Source organism: Rhea americana, unplaced genomic scaffold, assembly GCF_003343005.1.
Source record: "Rhea americana isolate MKP2758 unplaced genomic scaffold, rheAme1 scaffold_72, whole genome shotgun sequence".
Taxonomy (NCBI): Eukaryota; Metazoa; Chordata; class Aves; order Rheiformes; family Rheidae; genus Rhea; species Rhea americana.
The window spans coordinates 3,361,989-3,381,121 of NW_028186890.1; the positions used below are offsets into that span (position 1 = coordinate 3,361,989).

The 19,133-nt window shown below is 48.9% G+C and overlaps 2 protein-coding genes across 4 annotated transcripts in view; one reads left to right on the forward strand and one right to left on the reverse strand.

The window, feature by feature from the left end:
• The window catches only part of EXT2 (exostosin glycosyltransferase 2), an 82,592-nt gene extending 76,241 nt beyond the window's left edge, over positions 1–6,351 (forward strand). The window contains exon 14 of the mRNA XM_085321897.1: positions 3,366–6,351. Within this exon, the coding sequence (XP_085178023.1) occupies positions 3,366–3,504 (139 nt within the window). The 3' untranslated portion in view covers positions 3,505–6,351. The remainder of the gene's footprint in view (positions 1–3,365) is intronic.
• Positions 6,352–11,469: 5,118 nt separating this feature from the next.
• Positions 11,470–19,133, reverse strand: part of ALX4 (ALX homeobox 4) — a 69,430-nt gene continuing 61,766 nt past the window's right edge. For all 3 annotated transcript variants that reach the window (XM_085321865.1, XM_085321863.1, XM_085321864.1), the window contains 2 exons: positions 17,704–17,832; positions 11,470–15,849 (listed from right to left, as the gene is read on the reverse strand). In XM_085321865.1, the coding sequence (XP_085177991.1) occupies positions 15,526–15,849; positions 17,704–17,832 (453 nt within the window). In that variant the 3' untranslated portion in view covers positions 11,470–15,525. The remainder of the gene's footprint in view (positions 15,850–17,703; positions 17,833–19,133) is intronic.

Below are 19,133 nucleotides of genomic sequence, written 5' to 3' on the forward strand. Positions count from 1 at the left end.
TTGTGTTGGGTMAGAGGAGAAGTTGTAGAAGGCTCTCATAATGCATGTATTTACAGCGAGTGTTTAAATAGCAACAAGTTTCCTGCCTTTAGCATCTTTACATCTAGCTCTCAAAATGGAGAACTCTGTAAAATGCAGCTTAGAGAGCAACTGTCCGTATAGTAATTTTAACCAAGTGCTGAGCTGCTTCTGCAGCAACGTCAACAGCAGTGCATTCTTTGGGGCAAATAAATATTTATTGGAGTCAAAACAGGGAGACGTTCCCTTAACAAGCAAACTGACCTGGTAGCCTGTGGCCAAAGGCTGCAGGTGCAGAGTTACTCTGCCAAAAAATATTTCAGTTAGAAGGGATAGAAAGCTGATTAAGAGAGACTCTAACCTACTAGATTGGCCACAAAGCTGATCCAGTGTGCCAGGGGCAACAGGGCTTTCAATTTCTCAGTTCACACTAATTTAATTCCTTGTTGAACACAACTGCATGTTGTCGGGAGAGCAAGGAAAAAATGAATAATTCTTGGAAGCAAAGATGCCTCTGTTAGTATGAATTTGCAGAATTGTGAACACAGCCAAGAAAAACACCTACCCTCCATATAAGATGACATGCTATGTTTTTTTGGCTTCCTAGTTTTGAATGTTTAATGTGCTAGATGTCTTTACTGTTTTATATTGCTCTAAAGTGACAGATGCTTTGGAATTCAAGTCATTTAGCTCAGTGCAGGGGGAGAGATTCTTGGAAGAAGGCAACTTGCCTTCAAACACATTGTGTGGCTTGTATGTGACACTTTTTTCATCAGAAAAAGCTCTTCCTGATTCTTGAATTTGGTATTTCATGAGGAGTAAGTTCTCTAACTCAGCCAGATGATTAGAACATACTTACTTTTCCATTTTTCATGTTATCATTTCTGTAGCAATGAAGTGGTTGCTTGTTGGTTAAAGGTATTGTACTAGTATGCTTGAGCGGTCTTATCACCAGAATAAGTTCAGCTACAGAAGGATTCCGTCTAGCTATTTTCTCATAAGACCTCATCTTTGATTTACCAAGTATAACCTCTGGAGAGAAGAGGTCAATTTTGTCTCCATTATCCATTTAGCTCTGTCTTTTGCTCTGGGAGTGCCACTTAGTTCTGGTTGTGACAGTGTCTGCTATGATGTGGACACCTGCCCGCCAGGCAGAAGGCTGAGAAAACTAATTCATTTCACACGGGGCACCAAACAGCTGTTACATTACAATGTCTTTCAGTCATTATTGGCGCAAGCAGGATTTGAACCAGTAGACCAGAAGCCTTATATACCAGAAACTGGTGAGGGACAGCAGCTGTGCAAACTTCTCACRTCCAGATCTCCCAGACCTCTTAGCCTACCGACTTTGTGCTTTTCCTGCCACAAGCCTTCTCCAGCGCACACAACTTGTGTTATAGTTAGCCATGTTTCTGAAAAACAACTGATGATTTCAGAGTCTGACTTTATCTGAAAATCAGATGGCTTTAAGGTATCTGATGTTGGACATCTAATGGAGCAASAGAAACAACTTAATATTCCCGGGCAAAGTGCTCCAGTGCTGTTCTCCAGGACAGCACTTCTGTGCCAGGGGCCCAAGACTTACCCTTCTGATGGTTCATCTYGTTTTTGCAGATTCTGAACCACTACTTGTGTACGTTACAGTCCTGACTGATGATTCCTTTATAGATCTGTGCTTCCTCTGAGCAAACAGTATTTGTGCCAGTTCTGGAGATTGTTTCCCAGTGCATACAGTTTCTTCCCTTTTAAGCTCCAAATTCCTTTTTATTTGTTTCCTAGTGCAAAGATTTGAAGCTGGAGTCAAGGTAGGAAGAAATATGAGGGGATGAGAAGGCAGCAGAAAATGAGGTGTCTGCATTAGCTGGCCTGAGATCATCTTGACATTAAGTATTTTATATAAATACCRGCAGTGAAGTCATTTTCTTGCTGCTTTTTCAGACCGAGGAAAAAAATAACTGAAGTATGACCATTGTAGCTTGAAAACAGCTACACAGAGAYGTAGCACTTTAACAACCTGGGCTTTGGGTTTTTCAGTCCTTCAATTCCGAGGGAGCTACAAGAGGCTGAGGAATTAATTTTGAAATCCGTATAYTGTCCCATATACTTCAGAAGAGTATTTGGGGCAGTCCTGAGCAGTCCTCATCACGGAACTGTCACACTCAGTTGGTATGATTGACCAGGTCTGTTCAGGAAAACTATCCTGGAGCTGTAGTGACCTCCTAACCGTTAGAAGGGGTTGGGAGAGAGCCCAGTGGTTGGGAAGCAAGAGACCTGCTCAGGGACTGCCTGCAGCACAGGAGCTTCTGTCACTGAGTCGAAGTACTCGCTGCTTTTTTTTATCTAATCCCTTCATTTGTGAACAGCAGAATTGTGACCTATTTTCTTGTAGCTGTCTATCACATTGATGTCTTGTGGACTCAGTGTGTTGCCATGCTTCTCAGTATCTGAAGCTTTAAAAGCTGTTTTATAAAATTCCTTGTTAACGTTAGCTGAGCACTGGCTGAGGTGAGTTTAGTCCCTTTTTCAGTGCCTTGCTGYGACAGGTACCCTGCCTTTCAGTGAAAAAGTTAAAGCAGCAGTGTAAGGTTAAACATCTGTTTGCTGTTTTTTCTGAAGCACATCACTGCTCCCTTCCACGGCATTACTGACACCTGAGGTTATTAAAACTGAAAGAATTGTCCRTGGTTTGATGTGTTTTGTGCTGATGTGATGCCCTACTGCTTTTTTTTTTTTTTTTAATTTAGACAAGGAAAATAAACCAGTTGGTTCCATTTTATAGTTCTTTTTTAGCTTCACTTTTAAGTTATGGTACAGTTAGTGCTTCCTACACATTGAGGTATGTTTATTTTTGTGGGAAAAAATAGAGATTCCAAAGAAGTCTGAGGAAAAAAAAAAAGGAAACATTTATGTGAAACTCCATTCTCTCAAATGCTTGCTTTTTGCAAAACCTTTACTATGAGCCAAATTGACCCAACAGTGGCCCTTTAAGAGACATGTTGGCAGTTAATCTGTTCTGGTTTACAGCATGTACATTGCTTTAAGAATGACTGGAATTCTAGGGGGAGGGAGAAGGGAAGCTTTGACCTCCATGTGCACATATGCTGCTGCCAGCATCCCCTTGCTCTTCTCTGTGATTAAATGGATAAATCAAAGAACACCAGCCTCTTTTCAGTTCTCTCTGCAGTGAGACTCTCTTTTTATTTACTAGAAGCCAGCGTGGCTGAAGTATTTCCAAGAACAGGAGGGAAGGTTACTGAGTTGTTTTTCTGTTAGTTATTTTGGTGTGGGAGCTGAGAAACAGCCCAGTTGTTGGGGTTCTTAATTACATTGCTTTGCCTTTCTACCAGATCTGAATGCATCAATAAATTTGCCTCTGTCTTCGGGACTATGCCTCTGAAAGTGGTGGAGCACCGGGCTGACCCTGTCTTGTACAAAGATGACTTTCCCGAGAAACTGAAGAGCTTTCCCAATATCGGCAGCTTGTAAAGGCAGCTGTGAGACAAAGCTGTGTGCTGAAAATCAAGGCTGAAAAGGTGCTAAGAGGAATATGAGGCCCTGAAGAAAATAATGCAATAAAAGGAGTTGCATCTGAGGGAGACAGGAATTAATGTTGTATTCTGGTATATCAGTCCCCTTCATATTACACGTATGTGTAATGGAAAGCTGAACAACTGCCTCTCTGTTGCATACAGAGGATTGAATCTATTCATGGGTCCTACCAGAAATGTCAAAACAAACACTTTTTCTCCAAAGGAGGCTGTGCACCTGCAAGAATAAAACAGAATCTCACTCTGTGGTCTGATTGGCATGACTGACCTCTGCTTTTGAATTTGCTGGAGTCCTCTTTGATCTGTAAGCATCCATCTATTTGAAGCAACTGTCTGCTGCTGTCTTTTGGGAGGAGCTTATTTCCTATGGGATTGGTGGGCCTCTGTCTCTTGAGCTTAATTGTTGGTTTAAGTAACTGTGTAACAAATGGCTTTTCTGCATAGTGAGACAAATGTTTATTTTTTACAACAGCAGCAGCAAAGATCTGTGTTTTGTCACCTGGCTTAAAGAACAAAGTATTTTATATTACTTGAAAATTATTTGAATGCAAGTTGGGACACACAGTAGCTGGAAGGATGGTCTCCATTAAAGCACCAAGACCTACAGGATAGAACTCCAATTGCTGCACCTCTTCTTTCTGCATAAATCTCAGGTTTTCTGCTGTGTCCATTCAAGAGAATGAGACTCACATTTCAAAATTGGTCGTATTGTAAGAAAAAGATCACTCTGACTATATTTTTCATTATCAAAACAGAGCAGTCAGGTTATATTTTTACATCACAGCCATACGTTGGAACAAGAGCTATGAATTGACGCTTGAACATCTGAGTCTTCTTCAGCATTAAGTGTATTGCATTACTGATTTGTAAAACACTTCAATTTACAGAAATTCCCAGTTCCAGCTTTGATGTGCAGGGATGTGTATAAGTGCAGGACACTAATAGTGTACACTTATAGGTTAAACACCTGTAAATTACTACTATTGGAAAAACTACTGGGTCTTAGCTTGCAATTTAAGTAAAGAACTCATGGCCACAGGCTGCCACTGAAGCATACAGCGTAGAGAGACTTTAAATTTCAAATGAAAATTGGAATGGTTTCTCAAAACTGAAATTAACCTGATTTTAAAATTAGATGCAGCAAAATTAGAAATAAAATTGCCTAGACTGCAGAACCTGTTGTCTTTTGATGTTAGAGATGATCCCAAGTTGGGCTGAGAAAGAAATCTTTCTTCAGGCTTCACTGGTAAAACGTCTGTTACCAGATAAGGGTAAATACACCTTCTTTTGAAATCTCTCCTGCTGCCAGTTACAGAGGGAATAGGCCTTCTCGATGGGCTGTTTTTCTGTTACACTATGAGCAACCTTATTCCTCAGATTTTGCCAAAACCCCAAACAATGGGACAAGTGTTAGGCATCACAGTTCACCCCTTCTCCTAAACTGGATCGACAGCAATGACAGAAACCAAATGAAAGTCAGGCTAGAAACAGGAAACATCTGCTCCTATTTGTCTCACCCCCACTAAGACTTATCTTATTGCCCAATGCAGTAGATGTGCTGTGAATGAAAATCACATTAGAACAATAGCTCTGAGGAGATGCTTCACTTCCTAACTCCCCTGGGACGTGCCTGTAAACTGCATCATCCGATTCTCTGGAAACGTTTAATTACTAGTAAATTCTGGGGTGATTTTTCACTGCAGTCTCTGTTTCATTCCTGACCTGTGGTGGGAGAGGGTATTAGGAAGGTAGGAGGACAGGTTTTGCAGTGACAACTGCTGTCTGCACAGTGGGTATCTCAAGATAGAAGAATTATTTGTTGTGTTTCTCCTTTGCAGTCCTTCATGTTCATTCACATGAACTTTCTTTCTAAACCTGTCTGCTGGTTTATGTCCTGATGCTTAAGCATCAAGAGATGCCAGTTTGTATCTCCTGCGAAGTTTGCTTTAAAGGGGAAGCTGTGATAATGTAGTAATCTGTTGAATTTTAACTTTGCTTTTGGGGCTGATCTGAGGTTGGCAGGCCTTAGCCGGTGTAACAGCATTGTAACCTTACACGAAGCCATGAAGCTGCTGCAGTTTCTTGGTTCTTTCTGTGGTGGCCAAGATCACACATTTTACAGAGTCTTAAAAGACACAGAGGTTTTCAAATKATTGCTGGAATATTTTTAGGTGAGACTAGCCTAACAAACCCTGCTGAGTTGGTCTCTAGTCACAAGTTAGTAAAAGGCAACAGCTCCTTTTGTCTGTGTCCCAAAATTTCTGGGCTAATTCTCCTTCCTCAAAATGCTCAGTGACCAGCATCTGACCTGTTTCATCCTGTAGCATTTTACAGCTGCTTTTGTATGGCAGTCTCATTTAAATCGTAATATTTATCTGCTTTGTGTCATGGAGAAAATTGGACAATTGACAAACCTGTAAAATGCCCTGCTTCCCCACCTTGTCTATAATTGTGTTGGTTTTGATGCAAAATCTGTAAAAATAAGATGTACCCATAAGTCTGATTTGGAATGATACTGTTCTCAGTCATTAAATTAAGATTGTTGTTAACTTTTTGTTGTATATATTTTATCAAAAAAGGCTAATATTGTTATATTAAAAAGTAAATCCAAAGAGCATTTGTTGTATTTCACTTTTGGAGCTGCACTGGTGTATGTAAGGAACTGTAGATGCATTTAGATTGGAGAATTGCGATAACAGGATGTTTTGCTGGATGAATCTATGTTAAAGCTGAATATCCATAATGTACTTTAGAATGATCTAAAACAGAAAGAAACAGAAAGATCTATTGGCATTTTGTCTTTCCTGTAACTAGAGTGGGGTGGTTGCATTTGAAAGARAAGTTTTCTCTGCACAAATTTATCCCAGTCACGTTTTTGGAGAGAGTAGTTGTAACTCTAATTGTCTGCCAAGATTTGACAGTACTATTTATCGTGGAGAAATAGGGAACAGGCCCTTTCTCTTTTTTGTGAAGAGAGAGCAAACRTTGAAGAATCGTGCTTTTGGGGGAAGGGCTTCTGGCCAAGTCGTGGTAATGGCGGGGTGGAGCGTGGTGGCAGCGCCGTGTTTCCGTCCTGCTCAGAGGCGCTGTGGCGTGTCCCCTACAGAGCATGCTGCAGAAGGGGCTGTTAACAGCACACCTTGCTACTTGGGCATAGCGCGAGGCACGCTGTGCTGGCATGCTCGCCCTGCTTGTCCTGCCAGTCTTAAGGATACGTTTTTAGCATTACCAACTCTCCCTACAATGTGTTGACTCTTCCCTTCCCCACAGCTCCACTATCTAATTACAGGACGTGCCAGTRCAAGCCCTAATGTTCTGAATTACTGCTCTCCTGCTGTCTCCAGGTCCTGCTCTTGAACCTCCTGCTGCCCATCATGCTTTCTTTTTACTGGTACAGTTCAAATATACTTTATTGCAGCAACTAATTAACCGTATGTTGAAAACTGAATTCAAGGGCCTTTTAAACTCTGGGACCTTAATTTTAAGAACTAACTCCATGTAAGAGATACCAACATAATAGTGAGCTGGGATTTAAGAGGTCCTTAGCACTTCTCACTCATTTTGCTTTTGGGTTGTATTGGTGAGTRTTGAGCACTCTGGAAAAACGGTACACTAAGAGACATGAAAATCCATTTAGGWGGGCAATTTTCCTGTTAAAATTAATAACCCTCAGGATCTATCATGAGTGCCATCTATAATCAGTGTTTGATACCCTGGGTAATTGTTATATATAGAACACCTTTTTATTAGGAAGAATCTGAAAATGGTTARTCAGTACTGCATACTTCTGCGGTCCCCCGAGGAATAACAGCCCTTTCACAGAAATGGRTGTGGAGTGAACCAGGAAGAGGTAAATGAAAACCACTGTTGTTACGACACTACAGCACAACACAGGAAAGAAAAACTGAAATTGGTAGTGCTGACAAGAAAATGGATTTTACATACCTGAGCCAGAGGTAAGACAGAGTGAGTATGTATTTTTTTATATCGTTCTACTTTAAGACTTACATGTTTAAATTTTACTAGGACTTCTGCAAAGCACATTCTTTCATGAACTAAAATATGACTCTATTTCTGCTGTACAGATAGTCCTTGAAATCATGTATAAACTCTTCCATGAACTTAAAGCAAGAAATACTCTGCACAGTCTTGTTAGATTAAATATGAGCTACAAAATGAGCTGGTCCCATTTGCTAACTTCAGTCTATTCCTGACRAGTTGAGATGAGCAGAGCAAATAGGAGGCAGGTGTTCCACCTGTACTGAGTTTTTGTTTTTTGAATTTTTAGGGACCCCCCTCCCCATATTCATTTCTGGCAATAACTTCCAGAAAACTCTAAATACACAGGTTTTTTGCATTTTTKTGTAAGATCTGAAAGTTTTCCCATAAGCAGGTTGTCAACCTCAAACCTCTTTCCTCAGAAACCAAATTGCAAGCATTGGTAYGTAGACAGATGACATTTGCTTAACAGAAAAATCATCTAGAACACTTGCTCTACATTTGAGTCGTGAATCTCTTAGCTGTATCTCATGCTGTTGTGAGCGATATGTAGGTCTGTTTGAGTTCTTTTTATGATGCTTGCTACTGTTGTATCTGAGCACAACAATAAATAGAGCTTCATATTCCTTCTGCTTGAGTAAAACCAGTGTCTTACCTGTTATTGCARTAGACAATTAGAGAGAAGCTGTGATTTACCCCAGGCTGCAGGAGCTGTGTGGGTGAAACGGGATATGACCAGAATCCTAGGCCTGTGTTTTAGCAATGTGACCATGCTTTGTCTTAAATGCTGTTTGTTTGGAGTTCTGGGTAGTTCAATACCAAGCTAGAGGACTGCTAGCCTTGACTTTTAGTGTCAGCATGCTTCAGCCTGCCTTGGCTTGAAGCCATTTGGAGACATTCCTGGTGCACTCTGTGTAATTTCAGTCTGATGTAAATGGCTGTAATGCAGTCCCACCTCTGCTGATCTTCAGGATTCCCCTGTCTGCAGCTTCTTGTGGTTGCTTTGAAAGCGAGTTATGTTTCCCATTACAGGATAGCAGCAACAAYTGAGGCAATTAAGTGGAGTGGCACAGAGCGAGCAGCACGCCGGGAGTTTTCCAACTCGAAACAGGCAGTATGGCTCAAAGGTATTCCCTGCAAGGTTGCCTGTTTACTGTCTTCGTTTGTCTGGAGAAGGATCCAGTAATAATACTTCGAATGTCCTTTATTCACTTCAAATGCCTTTTACTTGCATAAATAGGAACTGTTCATGTTGCAGGCAGGAATGACAACTCTGCAGTTACTTGTGTGGACTGAAATCAGTGGAACCTGGACATGGTTTTGGTGCCTCTGTGGATGTAGATCAGTGCTGTAGCACTGGTTAGACTCTATGGGGGGTGAGAAGCAACAGATGAGATGAGCAAGGGGAGAACCAGTAGCTAGAAAGAGAAATAACCCATGTTGTTACTATTCCTACAGCATTGTAAGAAAAAGAAAATACTGGATTAATTATTAAGTCATTTGACTGGATTTTTAGCCTAAATTTTAGTTGGGTGATTGGAAAGAATTGAAGGATGGACCATTTGACCAATAAAGACATGAAGAGCTTGGGATACACAAGGAGTTGTTCCAGTGTGTGATTAGGAGACGTGCTTGCTGTTGCACCCTGCGCTTTTAAGGACGAAGCTTGCTCAGCTCCCTGCTCAGTGCAGCAATGAGAACCTGTAAAACTAAAAGCCAAAACTTGAGGCTGGCTGAAAAGTGCCCCTCGTGGATGCCCACCTGCCTGCGAGCCCAGCGGGAACATCCCACTGGTACTGCTCCTCTAGGGGATGCCCAGRGTCCTTTAGAAAGGTACCTGAGGCTTTATGCACAGTTCTTGCCTCCTGTTCATATAGCTCTGTTCACTCTCGGAAAATGTTGTTTCTCACCTTGCTCACCCAAAAACTTACCAGTCACTCTTCTGTAAAATCTTTAAAGGGGAAGGCCGGATCTCAGCTGTGTCTAGCTGCAGCTAGCGCTGGGCGCCTGCAGCTGAGGACTGACAGGGAGCGATGCCCCATTTGCCACACTTCATACAGAGAAGGACTACAGGGGAAAGGCTGCGCGCAGAAAGCWCCGTAAAATGAGATCCAGGAATTCAGGGCTGCGGCGAAAGGAGCAGATTGCTAACTCGGAGCATCTGGTTTGCCTTGTGAGTAAGTTATGAACTGAGAAGCAAGAGAAAGTGGAAGATCCTTTCACAAATAATAAACACTTGTTTGTCTCAGATTAAATGCAACACCTTTACATGTGGGCTCCATCTGGCCRGAACTAGATGCACCTTGTATGGCTTTTACCTTCTTGCCGATGGGAAGATGATTGTACATCCATCCGCTTAAAGGCTGGTAACCTGCTTTTAAAAATAAGAAGAAAAAAGGCAGATCTGTTTAGTTTACAGGAGCAAAAAAAATTGTTTTTTGTTAAAACTGCCCAAACTTTGCCCTGCCTCAAAGTTGTGTTCTCYGGCAGAGAAGGAACATGTTAACAGAGGCACTGTGGCCACGTATCCCAGTGAGAAATCCCTTAATGCTTTTTAAACTTCTGTAATCCCGGTAGGAAAGTGTAGCTTTGGCAGAAGAGTGCAGAATTTTAATCTGGGTCCGGACACTCTCTAGAGGTTATAGAGAGACTTTTCAGCTAAACTTGGTGTCTTCTTCACTCATATGGATATAGAAGAAATATGTTTTGCCTCTGCAAATGATACACTTTAGGTTAAATACCGGTAAGTGCAAGATCATTGACTGTAGTACGGGTAAAGCTGTTCRTCCGAGAGTTGCATCCTTTCCTGGCAGCTTCCCGATCAGGAGCGATTTCTGATGTAAASCCACACAACCAGGATGAAACTGGCTTTAGGCTGTTAATAGTCAGAGCTTTGCCAACATCTGGAGAATCTGGCTTTGAGTGCTCAGGGAGGGAAGGAATTTTTCTTCTGCAAGTGAGAGGAATGGATAAGCTTGCAACAGCACCTGTGTTATCCGCTTCTTGGGAGATGGAAAACAGCCCGCTCTATCTGAGCCAGGCTGATGCTCCTGGTTGACCGAGGGAAAGGCTGGCCCTAGCGGGTCACTGGGCACCTTCGCAGCTCTGCCTGAGCTCAAACTGGATCCCCCAGTGTCAGGGTGCAGGGACTTGGGCTCTTACCCAAGCTACTAGTGCCAGCRCTGGCGGGTTGGTGAAGCCCGAGGGAAAGGATGTCACAGCTGAGGGTTATTGGTAGGAAAAAAAAGAGGCAGGTAGGTCCCTGCAGACGGCAGGTCTCCCTGCGGCCCCGCTGCCCCTTTTGCTCGCGGTGGCGATGCTGCGATGCCCTCGCAGCCTGACGCCGGCTCGCAGGACCTTCCCGCGCCCGGCTGCTGGCTGCTGACAACCTCTTTGTGCCGGGAGAGGCAGCGGCCCGTGAGCTGCCACCTGTTGTTAATCTACCCCCGGCTAATCCATTCTGCACTGTGTCAGCAGTTCAAAAGGGCACTGTTAGTATTTTTTGCCAACTTCAATTAACGTGAGATTTTGGAGGCCCCTCTGATCACGTTTCATCTGTCATGAGTCAGGAACAAACCAGACGGATCCCGGTTGAGAGGGGAGAAGAGAAGGAGTTTATTGCAAACCAAAGCAACAACAACAGTGTTTGTGTCTCCTCAGCCAGGGCAGCCTGGAAGCAGGTTCCTTCCCAGCAATTTCACTCCTTTAAGAAAATGAAAAAAAAAACAAAACAAACAAACAACAAAAAAAAGAATTGGTGCCCAGAAATGCCAGCCCCTCCCTCTTCCCCCCAAAAGCAAGGAAAAAAAAGCTGCAAGTGCAATAATTTACTTCAAAAATGTAAAAAAAAATACCCAAACAAAAAAAGCAAAAAAAAACCAAAAACAAAAACAAAAAAACAAGCTGCAAGGCTGTTTGTTCTTCTTTAATATTCCACTGTAATGAGCTGGTAATACATGGCTGCATAGGCATTAACATTGCRTGGCACAAACCTCACATGACAACATTTTTAATATTTTTTAATTCTTTTTTTCCTGAACTTTTTAAAACTCCTTTTTTCTTTTTAATATGTTCTACCCCAGGCCATTAAGCTAAAGGAAAAAAAAAAAAAAAGTTGCATTTATACAAGGTTACAATATTTTACAACAGAAACAATAGTGTCGATTGAGGTTCGTTTTCTGTCTTTCTCCCAGTCTCTCTTTCAAACACGGCACACCTAAACTGATATATTATTATACATTGAAAACTGTCCTTCAAAATCAGTAGTATAAAAGTCCTAGCTCTACCTACCTACCTAGCTATGCGGGGGGAGTGGGTGATCGTGTTACCAGCAAAGAGTTAACAGGGTGCAGGGGGGCTCTGCCGCCTCCTGCAGCACCACTAGTACCGCTCCACGGGCTCAAGGACTTTCAGTCTGGGTCTGCCCCCCTCCCCGTTCCCGTTTGGGTTTGATTTCTAGTTCAGGCTGTTCGCTTTTTGCTGCGTCGGTCAGAGCGGCAAAAGAAACGCGGGGCTGTGCGTCCGCCGGATCGTTCTGCGCCCCTCCCGGGAAGCTGCCTTTTCGGCCGCGGCGGTTTGCGGAGCGTTTGCCGAGGGGCTGCCGCTCTGGGATGGGGCCCGCGCCGGGGCTGCTCCTCGGGGACGTCCCTCGGGCCCGCGCCGCCCCCCAGGAGGGCGCCCGGGGCTCGGCAGGCGCCCGCCGCCGCGCGGGCCGCGGGGAAGCTCGCGGCTTCCAGGGGGAGGCTAAGCCAGGGAATCGCGAGTCCGTGCGTGCACGGGAGTGAAATACTAACTAAGAAATAAATAGCCCCAAAAAAAAAAAAAAAAAATCAAGTCATAAATAGAGATGAAAGGTATTAAAATAATAATAATAATTAAAAAAGCATCACTGTGGTGACTCGAGATTGCAAGAACGGCACTGACCCTGTGACCCTTGAGAAATGCAGTAACCACAGGCTGGCTAGATTAAGATTGATATATATATATTTATATTTATATATATATATTTATAGAGTTTGTCTTGTTAATTTAATGGCTATTTTTAAAAACATTTTAATTAATTAAAAAGAAAGAAGGGGGTGTAAATACAGACGCACACAGGTAAAAGCTGCCTGGCTAGCTGCTCTCCGAGGCTTCCAGCAAGCCCCACGGCGCGGGTGCCCGGGGAGCCGTGGGGGGACGGCAGCGGCCCTGGGGACAGGGGACGAGGCCGGGCGAGCTGGGCGCCCGCGCGCTGCCGGCGGCAGGACCCCCGCGGCGGGGATCTTGCAAACAGGAGGCCCCGCTCGCCCCGTGATGCACTCGGGCTGGCTCAGGGCTGAGCACGTGCCAGCGTTTAAAATAGGTTGAGCAAGTCCAGCACGTGCTTTGCACGTGGGTTTTAAGGTAAGTGAAAGTAGGGGCCAAACCTCTCTGTTAAAGCTCGTTCGACTGCCTGGAAAGTCTCCTCTCCCTCTAACAAGACAAGGGATACAGGACTTAATCCTGTGAGCCGTTAAAGAGCTTGGGCAAGATCCTGGCCCGATGGGGCCAGCGAGGAAAAAAAACACCCCTCGACTCCAGCAGCGAAAGCATCACCCGTGCTGCCGGGCTGTCCGCAGAGCAGCCCCCTCCGCCGCGTGGCTGCGGACACGCTCCCGTCGCAGCGCTCGGCTTCCCGCGCGACGGCGGCTCGGTGCCGGCGTGCCTGTGCCCGCAGCGCCTGGCGAGGGCGGCTCGTGCCTGCCGCCGGCGCGGGAGCAGCCGCCGCCGTGGTCGTGCGCACGGCGTGGCAGCTGAGCCTCCGCGGGCTCCTGGCTGCTCGCCCCGGGGGACAAGCACCGGGCTGTAAAACGCCTTCCCCTTCAGCTCACCGAAAAGGGCTTTTTCCAGCAGAAAGGAGTTTGGGGTGTTTATRGAGGTAAGGAACGAGTTGGTGTTTAAATGCAATTTAGACTGTTACACTGCTGTCACTGCATGCAAAAGAAYCATAGGTTTAGACAGTGGTGCTGTCTGAAACAGTGATCAGCATCATTTTCAGCACCAAAAACACCCTGCCCAGTCACTCAGCTGAATGCTTAGGTTGGGCGTAAGTCCCGGYAGCTCCTGGTGGGAGCAGCCCTGTTCCTACGCATGGTTAAACGCACGCGGGTTCCCTGTGAGTGCCAAGCAAGGCACCTCCTGGCATTTCTGRGGAGACAAAAGAGACAGTACTACTGGTCTTTGCTTACGCCAATAAATATATATATTACATTTGATCTAGCAATGATGTATCATTTATCTAGCGCACGGCAATGTCTAGGCACTATAGAAATACTTTTATGCTGTATACAGTAACTTGAAACCTGCTATTTGGTTGTAGCTTATTTGGAGCCTTTTCCAAGGCCACTAAATACTCCTTGGAGTCCAAGGTCCCCAAGGTTCCCTAATACTGAGCTTAAGGAGGGAGGGCAAGGTGACATACATTTTTTTATGGGAGCAAAGTCTTGTCGTTCCCTTTCTAGGCTGTGTGGGTCTTGGTGCTCAAATGACCTTCAGCCTGTCCTTAGTGATAGTTCAGTGGAGTAAAAAGAAATCCCAAAGTTATCCTGGCACTACRAGATTACTGGAAAGCCTGGAAAATAATTAGCCTTGCAAAGGATATCTCACCCAGCCGTTAGTACTGGACAGGTGAGAGACCTTGGGGGGTGTTCAGGGAGGGATGTGGGCTCAGGCAAGCCAGTTCTTGGGTTTCCTGYGCTCCTGCGCAGGGGGAGGAGGATCCGAGGTGGCAGGAGGTGGGACAACGCCACTGTCTTTGCAGCCGTGGGTCCCTGCCCTGCCGCTCCCCTGTGCAGCGGTGCCTGCAGGGGCACGGCGTCGTTTGCTGCGGGGAAGGGCAGGTTGCAGATACCTGGACGCCAGGACAAGGTGCATGAGGGATTTGGTGGCCTCGTGCAAGCCCAGCTGTGAGCTGTTCCTTAGAGGGGGCTCCTGCCCCTCTGGGGACCTGCGCAGCTGCTGGCCTCCCACGGGGGCTGGCTCTAAACGGGGATAGTAATTCCTGACCCGGTAAAAGCCCGAGGGAGTGTTTCCCTGCCCCACCACATGCTGCTGGTGGCCTGAGCAAAGCAAACCTGAGGTGCTCACTGCGGTGTCACCTGAAAGYAGGCTGGGAAGTTGTCATCTCCCAGGGCCATCTCCCAACTCAGGCTGGGGCACCAGAGAGATGACAGAGTCACGCTATGGTGGCACCACGCGTGGTTGGGAAAGCGGCCTCCCCTTTGCATCCTCAGGGCCTCTGCAGCTTCTTGCTTCACCTAAGGCTCCACTGCGAGGTGGAGGGGAGGCAGGGCAGAAGGAGACGAGAGCAACGTCGCCTTCTTCCCAGCCGCGGGCATCGCCCCAGCCATGTCCCGTTCAGCCGCGGGAAGCCGAGCCTCCCGCCAAGCGGACGGGAGCAGCCGGGGCCGTGTCTCTTTGCTGGTGCCAGAGTCCCCACCCCGTCCCCTGCCCGGGGCAGAGCCGAGCCGGGCAACGCTGCGGGCGGGCTGGGAGGGGGAGATGTGCGTGTGTGCGTGTGCACGCGYGTGCCCGCRKCGGGCGGCRYGCGGGARCCCGCTGGAAACACCGGCTGGCTTTTGCTGCTTGGAAAGGCAGGTCTGGTGTCAGAAAAAGGAGCGGGGAGAAAAAGTGCCCGGGTCACTGGGAAGGTGATGGTSATGGTGACGGGGGACACGTCCCGAACCAAGCCTCGCTGGAAGAGCTGCTGCTCCACATCTTCCCTTTCCCTGCCTGCTCCCAGGAAGCTACACGGTCCCCGTGTTTGTGCTGGAAACACTCCACTTACGTTAACATATGTACTTTGTATACCTAGGGTAGCTAAAAGTGCTGCATCCAGATCCCCAAGGAGGAAATGGCTGTCTGGAGTCCAAGCGGATGGATTTTTTCGGCTGTCCTCGTTTGCTCGCTCGCCGTCTCTGGGCGCTGGGTCACAACCCTGTCATGTCGCCCAGGAGATAGCGGCGCTGTGCTCCTTCGCCTTCATCCGCAGGGCGGCGATGCTGGAGGTCTTGCGGTCCGGCTCGCTGTTCAGCTCGTAGCCGTTGAGGCCGGGGCTGATGCCGGCCGTGCCGAAGAGGCTGCCCATGTGAGTCTGTCCCACGTGGCTGCCGGGGCCGGAGACGCTGAGGAAGTCGGAGACGCCGCCGGCCGCGTGGGGGTGAGCGTGGGGGGACATGCAGGAGGGCACCGTGTCGCAGGGGACCACGCAGGCGGGCACGGGGGAGGCGGCGCCGTTGTTGCCGATCCAGGAGGGATTCTGGATCTGGGGGAGGTGGAGAAGAAGCGTCAGGGCCACCCGTGGCAGGATGGGCCCGGCGAGGGAGAGCCCCGCCACAGCCACGCACGCACGAGGCGGGCAGCAGCCTTGGTGGGACGCCCCGCTCSCTCCCAGCTCCGGGTCAGCCCGGCTGCTGCCGCTGCGGGACACGGCGCCCCGGGCACAACCCCGGGCCGAGGTGCCCATGCAGGATGTGGTGCTGAGGGGCAGCCACACGYCCCATGGGAGGGACGCAGAGTGTTCCCACCCACAGCAGGACAGGGGCTCAGAGGCTGGCGCRGGGTCTTCCTGCCTTCAGACAGGGGGCTGCAAGTTCTGGAGGTGATGGACCAAGGGCAGTGGGAGAGAATATGGTCTTTTTATCTGGTCTGGAGTGGAGATAAGAAAGTCTGTTGTAAACCAGTCTAGAGACCAAAGGAGAGGGGATCCAAAGAGCAGTTTATACTGAAGGAGAAAGAGGAGGTGAGGAATGGGGTTGGAGGCACTTGTCTTTCCAATCTCACGAGGGCAGAGTAGATGGGGAAGGAGCAGGGGAGCTGCTTGAGCTTGCTGTGTGGGGCAAAAGGCAGAAGAGCATGCGAGGTTGCTGCTGGAAGGTYGATAGCAGCGATCTAGCCGTGTGTGCTCCCACCTCAAGTGCAGGGTGGTGGTGCTTCTCCAGCCCTTCCTCACTGCCGGCATCTGCTCCGCTCTTTGCTGATGAGGCCCCGAGCTGGAGGAGAGCACCTTCCCTGCRCAGGCACGAAGCAGGCCAGCGACCGAGGGAGAGACTCTCATTTTGCATCTCTGATCCAGCAACACCCAGGGCCTCCTGCTTGCCCTTGTCTGGCCTGGCTCCAGCACTGCTGGTTATGGTCCCTCTGGCCTCATGAGTGCCTGGAGCAGCTCTGCAAGCGTGGCTGTTGACCTGAGCTGGCTGCTGGCTGCCCYGGCTCTCAGGTATGTGGGAAGCAAGGAGCCCGGTGCAGGCTGAACGGGAGGCGGCTAGTCCTTGTGTGCTTGGGGGGGGGGCTGCACCCTCCGCTGGGGATGCACCCTCCCATGAGACTGCACCATCCCACGGCACTGCAGCATCTCATGGGACTGTGCTGTCCTGCGGAGGGTCCAGAGGGAGGGTGCAGTGCATAGGCACAGCTGGAGCCTGCCCAAACCAATGCTCCTGCTCCTTCCCCAGTGCAGGGGTCATCTCAGACAGGCTTCTTCATTGTCCCAAATCMAGGGCAGATTAGGCAAAGGAGTTTTTCTAGAGCACTGTGTTCGCTTTGGTCAGTCCAAAGGCCTTTCTGAGGCCAACCTGCTCCTCAGGCTCTGTGCTAGACTGTGTGGAAGGAAGCGCAGCAGCTCGGCAGGCCCCCGGCAGCCTCGCTGGGGAGCAGCTCCAGCAGTGGCTCAGCCTGGTGCTGCTGCGCTTCCACCACGGCTCGCGCCGAGCCGGCCTCGCTGCCCCGTGTCGGGCTGACCGTGCAGGGCGCCGTGCGCAGCCGTCGCTGACCGTGCCCWGTTCGGACGCCGGCGGCGGGGCTGCGGGGAGCTTGGCGCGGCGCTGGCCAGGGAGCTTAGCAGCGCGCCGGAGGGCAGGAGCAGGAGGGCGCCCGCGGCGCCGCCAGCTCGGGGCAGTGGGCCTGCGAAGATGCCCTGCCCGTCTGCTGGGAGAAAACAGCTTCTGCTCAGCCTGACAAAATGAAGGCCACCTGGGAACTGCTAGGTTTAAGGCATTAAATATCCTTTCTGCAGCTGGAAGGTTACAGGGCCATGGCCCACGGGAGGGGAGATGGACAGCACAGCAGCACGTGCTGGACGGACACGGGATGCGGGACGTGCCGGGGGGGTGGTGCTCACCTGGGCGTAGTTCTCGGCGCGGGTGAGCAGGGGCAGCTCGTAGGCGGTGGAGAAGTGGGTGCGGACCTGCTGCATCTGGCCRAACCGCTCCCGCTTGCGCCACTTGGCTCGCCGGTTCTGGAACCAGACCTGGGGGAGAGGGTGACAGGGGGCCGTGAGGAGGGCAAGCGGGGTCCCAGTGGCCCCGGGCAGCCCGCTGGTACCCGTGCACCTTGCAGACCTCGCTGGGCATCTGGTCCAACCCTCCTGCTGAAGCAGGGCCACCTATAGCAGGTTGTCTGGGACCGTGTGCAGATGGCTTTGAACATCTCCAAGGATGGAGATATTCACAACCTCCCTGGGCAACCTGCTCCAGTGCTCAACCTCCCTCACAGTAAAATAGKTTTTCCTCATTTTCAGCTGCAAATTCCTGGGGCTTGAACTCTGGTTATGACAATGCCATCAGCTGGGACCTTATCACTGGACTCTGTCTTGTTTTTCTTGACTATGAAAAGAAAAAAAAAAGTAGGACAACGGTTCCCTTCTTAGACCCAGGAAATGGCAAGTGCACTTCTACCGAGCTGCACACTTTTATTTTCCACCCAGTTTTCTTTGCAGGGTTTGTAGCTCTCTGCTTCACACTCATTTGTCCAGATCCCCTCAAGGCAGAGGAAAGACCAAAACTCTGGTTCTGCTCTTATTTTTACTGGCTTGACATCAGTGTGGATTATTGCACTGTTGTCAGCACCATTGCTCCTGATTTGCATCAGCATAAGAGAGATCAGAGCCTGGCCCAGTGTCTTCAAAGCCTCTTGAACCTTGTGAGTCAGGGAAACACATCAATCAAGAGCTGCTTTGAAGGCCTGGAGAGATGCATGCGATCACCAGGGGCTGGGTTGTGCAGGTCACGCCAGTGCATGAAAGAAGCAGCCCAAGAGCCTCTCGTTTCTGCTTTGAGTTTTGCACGGTGACTCGGGGAGGAAGGGGGGCACCGCTAACTGACGGCTCGGCTGGGCAGCGCCTGGCGGGGCCGGAGGGGCAGCTCTGCTCCTCGYGGGCAGCTGCCGAAACCAGACACCGCTCCGGCCGTCTGGGGAGGATACGCAGGGCGAGAGGGTCGCTCGGCCCAGGGAGGGCGGCAGCCAGGCTTCGGGGACAGGAGAGGGGTGGCATCTGCAGCATGCGCCAGGGCAGCGAGGAGCTCGGGGATTTGTGGTTTGGGGGTCCCGAGACGGCCAGATCCAGAGCAGCAGCCTGACACTGCCTCCATGGTTAAAATATCAGTGACCCGGGGGGGGGGATTTGCAGACGGGGCACTGAAAGCCGCAGAAGGGCCCCAGCGCTACCGCTGCCGAGGGCGCGCGGCACATGAAGCGCGTCCTGCTGGAGCAGGTCCGATGCCCCAGGCGGCTGTCTGCGTTTCTTCTCCCTCCTCTTGGCACGGCCGTAGC